The sequence below is a fragment of the Drosophila guanche genome, unplaced genomic scaffold, assembly GCF_900245975.1.
Source record: "Drosophila guanche unplaced genomic scaffold, DGUA_6, whole genome shotgun sequence".
Classification (NCBI taxonomy): Eukaryota; Metazoa; Arthropoda; class Insecta; order Diptera; family Drosophilidae; genus Drosophila; species Drosophila guanche.
Genome location: NW_022995753.1, coordinates 2,608,708 through 2,617,837, shown reverse-complemented (window position 1 = coordinate 2,617,837; position 9,130 = coordinate 2,608,708). Strand labels below are relative to the sequence as shown.

Below are 9,130 nucleotides of genomic sequence, written 5' to 3'. Positions count from 1 at the left end.
GTGGAATACGCATAAACCTTTTCCCCTTGCTTTTATTGATTGCATTGCGAGTACATCTTTGGCAATAATTATCCAGCAAAGTCCAGTGCTCTCGTGTATCCTCATCGTGGTGCAGTCGAGCACTTCTTCGAGCAGCGTCCTTGCAGGGGATGTACATGGACATGGCCAGCCAGCAGGGCATATCAGAAGCCACAATAAAAATGCAAAGGTGCGACGGTTGTGGCTGCTGCGGTTTCCCCCCTACCCTAATGGGTAGGTGCTGATGGAGATGGAGATGGAGATGGCCAGCAGCCACAGTGTGGACTCTGGACTCTGGACTCTGGACTCTGCGCTCCTAGATTATTCATCTTAGATAAAAGGAAACTTTCGAGCGTTTGCCGAAACAAAAACAACAAAGACAACGACAACCGCTGGCTGCACAGCTTAACGCAGCTATCCTTTATGCACCTGTGGTTGTTGTTCTTTATTCTTTAGAATACACTTTGACAACGAAGGATCCATCGCTTATGTACACCGTCTGCAATGCTCCGGCTGCCAGCTGAACTCTCTCGAACTGCCAGTAGGCAGAGGTTTTAATTTCAAAACTTGTTTTAGCATTTCGGAGTGTCACTTTGCTGTAATTTTGCTGCCTAATCGACAATGTTTCAGCTGGCACAGCGCAGCGGCAAGGCGCCGGGTAAGTTGCAGCAAAAACGAATGTGAATGTGCATTTATGGATATTACTACCACTGATTCTTCAGTTTTAATTATGCGCTTCCCAGGCTCCACCGACACAACAATTCTGCTGCCTGTGCGGAGGAACTATACCCAGACGGAGGTCGATCGCATGCAGCAGAGGCTGGACACGGGCAAGCTGCAATCCAACAAGAAGACCTCCAAAAAGAATCGAAAGAATGACGAGAAGGACGAGGATGAGACGCGTCGAAAGGTGCCCAAGAAGATCATCTCCACTCTGATCAAGTCGCATCAAGCGCCCAGGCTCTGCCTCATAGATGTTTACATGGTGATCGCAGGCGTTACCCAACCAATTCGTGTTTAAATTGTCACAGATCAATGTCAAGTGTGTAAATTATAATTAATTGATCACTGCCTATGGCTTGAATGCGGTCTTTTTCTGCCTGAGAGACCCCGATTGAGGCAGGGATCCCGATTATCCGCTGTCTGCAAGTGTATGTGCATGTGCAGTTGGTCCTTTCTTCTCTTCGATTAGTTGTTCCGGTTATGTTTGTATTGCATTTTCCCTGCTGCTACTCCTGCCTGCCTGCCTGCCTGCCTCCCTGCCTGCCTGACTCTTCTGATGCACAAAAGCTGCTTACAGTTTGACAACAACTGGCTGATGACTGCACACGGAGCGTGGGAGTGGGGCGAGTGCGAGAGTGCGTGAGTGCGAGAGGGAGAGCGATACAGCATTGTCTACTTAGTTAAGTTGTTATTTTTATTACAGACCGCCTCTGGCAAATGCTTGGGAAGGCGTGGCACATGCTATTATGACAACATACACAAGTTGGCAGCAGCAGCAGCAGCAGCAGAAGATACGAGCAGAAGCTGAAGCAGCAGCAGGAGAAGCATTCCCAGCATTTACAACGCACACCGTCGTCTGATGATGATAATGCCCCAAAGCGTGGCACAGGTGGCAGGGTCGAAGGCAGACAGGCAGGCAGGCTGCCAGGCAGGAGGCGATGGCAGCTGAAAAGTTGCTGCAGGCCAAGTGGAGGTAGGGGGAGAGCGACCGTGCCAGTTCCTTGCCTCGTTCGTTTTCATTGAAAGGAGGAGGACATGGGGTCAGGGGGCCTAAGTGGCAAGTAACAGTTGGCCAGGGGCTGCAGAAATATAAGCACATAGCCCCCTCCCGGCCCATGGCACGATGCAAGCAGCTGGCCGGCAAGCGACTGAATGCCAAACACTCATCAAGTGTAATGAGTCCTGGGAATGAGTAATTGAGTGCTCTGATTGATCGAATCAGTGGGATTGGCTACAGCTAGCTCCCTAACCAGATCTGATTAGCCACGGATGTGCATGTGCATGTGCATGGCGAATCATTCATTCACTCACTCACTCACTCATTCATTCATTCATTCATACATTCACTCAGTCGCTGATGAGGCATTCAAACGGATGTTGCTGGCAGAAGAGGCAGTGCCCGTGCCCGTGCCCTGGCCGTGGATAAATCACTGAATGCATTCATTAAACGGCCATACAATGGGCGGGTGTTGTGTAGATAACATGTTTGTGCACATAATCACGATGGGAGAGAGTGTTGCCCGAGCAGATACTTCAGCATTCATCATTCTGGGACTGGCATCTTCATGGTACAAAATGTGCAACATTAGTCATCCACTTGGTCCACTCAGCGGACACTCAGCGGACACTGGGACACTCGTTTGCCTAACCATTCATTGATCCACTTATTCCCAGCCAAATGTATTCAATCACTCACTCATCTGGCAGTCCGAGCAGTCTTGACTTGGGCGAGTGTCAGTGCCTTCTAGGCTGTTGCTCGTCAACCGTTGTCAATGTCCTTCTGCCCGCCTTCATTGTCCTTCCTCAGCTGTCATAGCTGTTGTGTGTGGTGTGGCTGGGACGAAGGGAGATGGCAGATGGGAGATGGCCATGGGGAGGCAATGAAAATACCTGCAAGCAAATTATACGAAAACTGAGCAAGCCAAAAACAACGGAAGGTTGTTATTTTAGAGTTCAAGTTAAAGTTAAGCAGCGCCTGCAGCACTCGGCGCACAGCGTTCAGCACTGGCATGGATCCTGTCTGTCTGTCTGTCTGTCTGTCTATCTGTGGGGTTTCTGGGAGATGGAAGGTAGAGGATGGTGCATAGAGGATAGAGGATTGGGTAGATGCGACAGCAATGAAGTGCACTAGAAATGTGAATGAGGATGCGAGTGTTTTGGCTGTGTGCTTCTCCTGCTGCTGCTGCTGCTGCTGCTGCGATATCCTTGCCACGTCCTATCTAGTTGACTCTATTCTCGTTACTCGTATCTTTGTAGAACAATTTTGCGTCAATGCAAGCGGCAAAATGGTTGAATGAACGAATGAATGAATGAATGAACGAATGGGCATAGCACATCCTCGCTCCACCGTTCCGTCCTTCTGCTCACGTCTCTCTGGGTATTTCCTATCTGGTTGCCCATTCGAATGGCGCTGAAAAGTTTCTCTCACTTTGACTTAAGTGACGCCCTGTTCCACCTCTTCCTTCGTCTGATGCTGTTCCTGCTGCTGCCCTTATCCTGCCAGTATGCCAGGTCCTTACTTGCTCCATCCTTCTGCTAGTCAGCCATTCGACCAACAATTGCCGAGTGCACAAGTGAACAGCTCAAGTGTTTGGGATGCTCTTTCCGCTCTTTCCGCTCCTGCTGCTCCTGCTCTTTTCGCTGTCGTTGTTGCCGCTGCAATTAGTGCAGAACGCACTATTACTACTCCTATTATTATTATCATTATGAATTTCAAGCAATCAACTGCAAGAGAACGAGCAGCAAGCAGCATTCAAACTTAAAGTTGTCGACACGAAACTTCTCAATGAATATTCGCTCGATGAATGCTGGATTGCATGGGAGGATGGTGAATGGTGAATGGTGAATGGCAGCAGCAGCTCGAGTTCAAGTGGAAAGTGCCTCGAAATGGATGGGGAAAGCTATGCTTGGGTATGGTTATGGTTATGTTGTGGGTCCATGTAAACAGGAGACCATGAAAAGCCATGGAAATTGAATGGTTGCTCTTCATTTCATTTTCCGTGTGTCTTTTCCGACTCTGTATTTATTTTCTTGTTTACCTATGATAATTGTGATGTTTATTTATGAGAAAGTCGAGCGGGAAGTGCCTCTCTCTTCCCACAAGGAGCATTTCTAGAGGAAAACTCCAGTGAATTGTTTTTCGCATTTTTCGCCAGGATATCTTTTTGCTATTTTTAAGGTGAATTTTTTCTTTCCTTCTTTATTTTTCCATGGATTTGCTTCTCTGTGAGATTTCATGGCACATTCTTGGCGAGGACAGGGACAGCGTGGGAACTTCACTACGAAAGGAATAAATGAAAGCAATTTAAAGGGATAGACTCCACAGGAATATATGAAGCAAATTCGTAAGGCCAAAATTAATTGATTTTATGCACAGCCCAAGGAGTGCCGAAGCTAAAATAATAGAAAATAAACGAATCTTAGCTGAGTTTTGGGTGATTGTAAACCAAAAGTGGAGGCCTAATTGGAAACCAAAACCTAATATTTTTATTCATTTACAGCACAAAAGAAAGTGTTTGGATAGCTTCAAATTACTCCTCCACTTGGACAATTTTCATTTGGTTTTTGAACCATGCAATAATGAAGGTTTTCCTTCGCATGATGTCACTCCACTTTGCTTTGTTTTTGCGGTCATTTGAATAGCAAATGAACGCCCAGAGGAATCCTTAAGGCTTAAGTAGGTTATTAAACATTACTTATCAATCCATTGTTACTCCTTGTTCATCCTTCATCTTTGTGTTCATCTACATCTGAGTCTACAACTGTGTGCTCATTCCTCATTCAGCCTTGCTCCAATTTCCTATCTTTTAATTAGACTGGGCAGAAAACAGAGATTTACTGCTGGACACTCGCTGCTCTCGAATGGGATGGGATGGGATGCTGCTGGTGTGCTCTGGGAAATTGTCGCACTATTATGTACACTTTGGTTCGAGACTCGTTTCGTTTCGTTTCGTTTCGTTTTGGTGTGAGTCTAATAACGGGTTTCAGCTGACATTTCCCTCTGGCAGTGACTGTCAGTGCCTCTCTCTCTCTCTCTCTCTCTCTCTCTTTTATTTACTGTACAATCAAATTTAACTGTTTAAACAAGCGATGAAAAGATTCTGCTCCTCTCACACACACACACACATGTGAGAGGCTGCTGGTGCTGGTGCAGTCATTGTCATTGCCAGAGAGGGCCGTGGGAGTGAGCGAGGCAAAATGCAAAACAATTTCAGGCGAATTAGCGTAATTGTCTCACCACTGCCACTGCCACGGCTGCTGCTGCTGCTGCTGCTGCTGCTGCTGCTGCTGCTACTTCTGAGACAATGGATCCCAGGCAGCAAAGTAAAAGGAGCTGCGCCAAAGCCAAAGGAAGGAGCACAGTACAGCAGAGCATTCAAGCTACTTAATCCTCTAATTTGTGTGTCTGTGTGGCTCTCCCACTCCCACACCCACTTCCACTTCCACTCTCTTCGTATCTGTGTGGGCCACGCCTCTTTTATTCGTTGTGTGCCCAAAAACCAAAGCAAAGTTTGCCTTCATTTATATGCAAAAATGTAAACCAAAAAATCAGCGAGAATGTTAAATCCAACAAAATGCATTTAACACATAAAAATTTGCATAGAAAGTGGCTTTGGTATGCTGCCTCCACCCTCCCTTTCGAATGAGTGTGGGCTGTGACACGTATCCCACACAGAACCGCACGGAAACCTCAGAACCGAACCCTAACACCACTCTCCAGCCATCCCACTATGCCACACTACTCGTATCTCTCTAGTGCGAGCAGAGCAAAACAATTGAAGTTAATTTTATTTTTATTTCCGCTCCTTTACATTTCTTTTATTGTGATGTGCCTGTGCCTGTCCCTGTGCCTTTGCGTGTGTGGGGTCTGTGGCTAGAACTGTCCGTCAAGAAAGCACTTCCAGTAACGGACAGGAGCAGCAACATCAGACAACTTTCCAGTGCAACGCAAGAATTATGGATGTGCAGCAACAGGTACTGGGGTTGCCACAGAACATTTGCTGCCTATATTTAATCATATTTCCCTGCCTGATGATAGAGAATATCGCTTGAGATTCAAATCACATTCTCGAAATAAAAGCGCTCCTCCGATTTTCAAGTGTTGCACAACGCTTTACAGTTTCCCTCTTTGTGTGTGGGCCTCTCCTCCCTATCCTTTTTGGCCATTTCTTATTATGTATTTGTAACCAATTGGTTGCCCAATCTCTACCCCCACACTCCCTCTCTCTCTCTCTGTCTCTCTCTCTCTCTCTATCTGCCCATTGCATTCACGCTCAGTCAATTTTTTTGGCTACTGCTGCTGCTGCTGCTCCTGTGTATCCTTTGCATGGTTGTTGTTTTTGCATGTGTTGAGACTCTCATGGAAATTTGCATACAAATTGCGTCTGGCGCGTAGGTCGCAGCCTGGGACGCTGCTACGTTGCTACGCTGGAAAGCTGGAATGTCGGGGGCGATGGCCATGATGTGGGCGGGATACGTATGTACACACATGTGTGTACATAGATATGTACATATGAATAGGACAGAACCAGCTGGCCCGACATCCGTTTGGGGTTAACGAAGGGTTAACACAACACAAAAAAAACAACAACAGCAGCAGCAGCAGCAGCCGCACCTGACAACTGTCAAATATTTGTGGGCTACCATCGATAAATGGAATAGCAGCAGCATGATCCAGCCGCCTATAGAAAACACGCAACACAGATTATATTTGATTATTTTCTTCTTTTTTTTTTTGCTATATTAAAGTTAATTTATTTGTAATGCATCGAAGCAGCACTTTAAACCAGATATTTGCTCGGGATTGGGATTGGGAATGGGATTGGGACTGTGATGGGTGTTGCATCAACAATCAAGCCCCTAACTATTTGATTTATCAATTTGAAATTGCAACAACTTGTACGAATAAATTGTATTTGAGGTTCCATTGCAGTCTGTCTTTTGGTTTTTCTTGGGCTGTGGCACAAGCCTTGGGCAGAGAGATATTTGAGTGGGCATTTGGGTTGGAAGGGGGGATATTACTTCTTGGACCTAGTCGCGATTCGTCCTGCATCTCGCTATTTTGAGATGTTTTTGGATGCTCCTCCGTTGGAACATTTGGCATGGTTGGTCGCTGCCAAGAACAGACGTTCCTCCTCCAGTGCCAACTCGGCCCTTAATGGTTGAGGAGAGAAACATTGTTCAATGTTAAATGGAAGCTTGTTCCATGGATACATACTCCTCCTTGGCCTTTTCCAGCTGACGCTCGTACTCATCCTTCGGTTTCAGATAGCGGACCATACCCATTGGAATATTTCCATACCGCCTGCGTGCAATTTCTCGCTGATATTCAATCTTGTTTCTGAAATGATACCAGTGCAGTGTCTCATCGTCGAGAAGATCCTGCCTTAGTTTATCCTTGCTGCAAGTAAATTATGATATAAATATGAGATTCAATGATTCAATGTGCCACATGGATACGCACGTCTGATGAGCCATTAAACGTTGCAGCTTAATATCCTCGAACTTCATTTTGAGGCGACTCCGTAACGAGGCTTGCTGAATTTTTGTGTACTCTTTGCAGGTGTTCTGAAACTCTGCTGGGGCAAAAGGAAGTAAAATAGTGCCTTGAAATAGACTGAACACCAGGGAATACTATATTTTCCTCGGACAGACAGAAGGGACAAACGCTCACCCATGAGACTGCAGTTTCACTTCCAAAATGTGTAGAATTTAGTGTTAACTCGTTGCACAGACCAAAATTCAGAGTGATATTTTTTAAAACTAGTTCGAATTTTTTGATTTGCCTGAAGCTGTGCGTGTGATGACGAAAAATATAAAACTGAAACTGCGAGAACTTTGAATTTTGTTGCCTGAGAGTTTTGACAGTTCAATGGGAACGTTCTGCCCGAACACAAAGTGGAAGGAAGTAGGCTGCAAATTTAAATTCAAAAATTTTAATTAAAATTAAATTAAAATTCAACAAAAGTTTCGCTACGGAAAACACGCAGTATAGCGAATCTATCGTGAACCAACGAGTAGAGGTAACGAGAAAAAACTAAAACGAGAGAATGCCTGAGGAACGTAAGATTGAAGATGTCGTGTGGAGCATCAAGAACGGGGCCCACGATGAGGTAGAGTCTCTTTTCGTCAACCACAACTACGACGTCAATGCCGAATTGGGTATGCGCTATCCCATACACTATGCCGCCGACTTTGGCCACCTGAAGATGCTGCAGTTCTTCGTCGGCATGGGGGCCGATGTGGACCGGAAGGACAAGTACGGCATCACGCCGCTGCTGGCTGCCATCTGGGAGGGGCACACCAGCTGCGTGGAGTGTCTGCTCAAGATGGGCGCCAATCGCAAGTTGCTGACGCCCAATGGCGAGACCTACATGGACGTCGCCGAGAAGGAAGAGATCAAGAAGCTTCTGCTGCACACGAAAATGGATCCAAAACCCTAAACATGTACACACCACTCCGGTTCAATGTTGTTGAATTCCTTCAAAATAAATTGTGAAGAGCATTTCAAATAATTGTAGATACTGGCATTGGTAAGCCCCTGGCATTTGTTTCAGTTCCACCAGTTGGAGTCCCAGCAATCCACACACCGACATTAGGATCGATTTATCATCGTTAGCCTTATGTTTGGACTTTAATATGCAAATCAGCCTTTTCCTCTCGCATGAACGCCCAAACATATGCAACAAGACACAATCCCGAAACCCGAATCCCGACCAAATGCGATAAATATGTTGATGCGGTTGGGTTTTTTTTGTATGCCCCCCCCCAGAAACAGTTCCAGTTCCAGTTTCAGCTCCACTCTGCCTACTGGGAGGGCATCTGCTGCTGTGTGCTTTTTCCTGCATTCTTCATTAAAAATAATGAAAATTGAATTTAATTCGCTTGTCAGGCCTAATTATAATTATGTTAATGGCGCATGTTTTCCACAAAATTTACACAATGCTTATCCAAATCGTCACCGAACATGGCCCCCGACCATGTCCCATGCCCGATGTATATACACATGTACATTTGTATGTACATGCAACCCAATCGCTGCATATGTTTTTCATTTAAAGCGACAATTTTGATCGGGCCAAATTTGTTGGAAGTAATTGGCAGTGATTAGCCTTCAGTTGAAATGCGCTTGTAAAATTCTTAATGGGGAAGAATCCATCATTGGCCATTTGTTATTACTTGGAGGAGCTGTCATGTACAATAGATCAATAGAACACCATATACATATATACATACATACATCTTTTTACGATTGTCCGCTGTTAGTTTCGTCGCCGTCTCTGATATTGCTGCTAATCTGCTCTCCTGTTGATCTGCTGTTAACCTCGTTCTGCTGTTAGCCTTGTTCTGCTGTTAACTTTGCTCTGCTGTTGCTGCTTCTTTTTGGTCG

General features: G+C 45.6%; 3 protein-coding genes across 3 annotated transcripts; 2 read left to right on the top strand and 1 right to left on the bottom strand.

The window, feature by feature from the left end:
* The first annotated feature begins 605 nt into the window (after positions 1-605).
* On the top strand, positions 606-1,050 carry LOC117588590. Its single transcript, XM_034279995.1, has 2 exons — positions 606-676; positions 741-1,050. Exons 1-2 carry the CDS (start codon positions 640-642, stop codon positions 1,037-1,039), a joined length of 336 nt encoding a protein of 111 aa, XP_034135886.1. The 5' UTR covers positions 606-639; the 3' UTR covers positions 1,040-1,050.
* A 5,445-nt stretch (positions 1,051-6,495) lies between these two features.
* LOC117588594 lies at positions 6,496-7,604 on the bottom strand. Its single transcript, XM_034279999.1, has 4 exons — positions 7,415-7,604; positions 7,205-7,316; positions 6,959-7,141; positions 6,496-6,894 (listed from the first exon to the last, which is right to left on the bottom strand). Exons 1-4 carry the CDS (start codon positions 7,416-7,418, stop codon positions 6,798-6,800), a joined length of 396 nt encoding a protein of 131 aa, XP_034135890.1. The 5' UTR covers positions 7,419-7,604; the 3' UTR covers positions 6,496-6,797.
* A 140-nt stretch (positions 7,605-7,744) lies between these two features.
* Positions 7,745-8,183, top strand: LOC117588595 (myotrophin). Its single transcript, XM_034280000.1, has one exon. The coding sequence runs from the start codon at positions 7,791-7,793 to the stop codon at positions 8,181-8,183; it is 393 nt and encodes a 130-aa protein (XP_034135891.1). The 5' UTR covers positions 7,745-7,790.
* Positions 8,184-9,130: the final 947 nt, after the last annotated feature.

Coding starts and splice junctions, on each gene's coding strand:
- LOC117588590 (XM_034279995.1), top strand. CDS start 640: ATGTTTCAGCTGGCACAGCGCAGCGGCAAGGCGCCGG. Junction 677..740: donor GCGCAGCGGCAAGGCGCCGG/GTAAGTTGCAGC, acceptor CTGATTCTTCAG/TTTTAATTATGCGCTTCCCA.
- LOC117588594 (XM_034279999.1), bottom strand. Junction 7,142..7,204: donor CGTTTAATGGCTCATCAGAC/GTGCGTATCCAT, acceptor ATTTACTTGCAG/CAAGGATAAACTAAGGCAGG. Junction 6,895..6,958: donor CTGGAAAAGGCCAAGGAGGA/GTATGTATCCAT, acceptor TCAACCATTAAG/GGCCGAGTTGGCACTGGAGG.
- LOC117588595 (XM_034280000.1), top strand. CDS start 7,791: ATGCCTGAGGAACGTAAGATTGAAGATGTCGTGTGGAGCATCAAGAAC.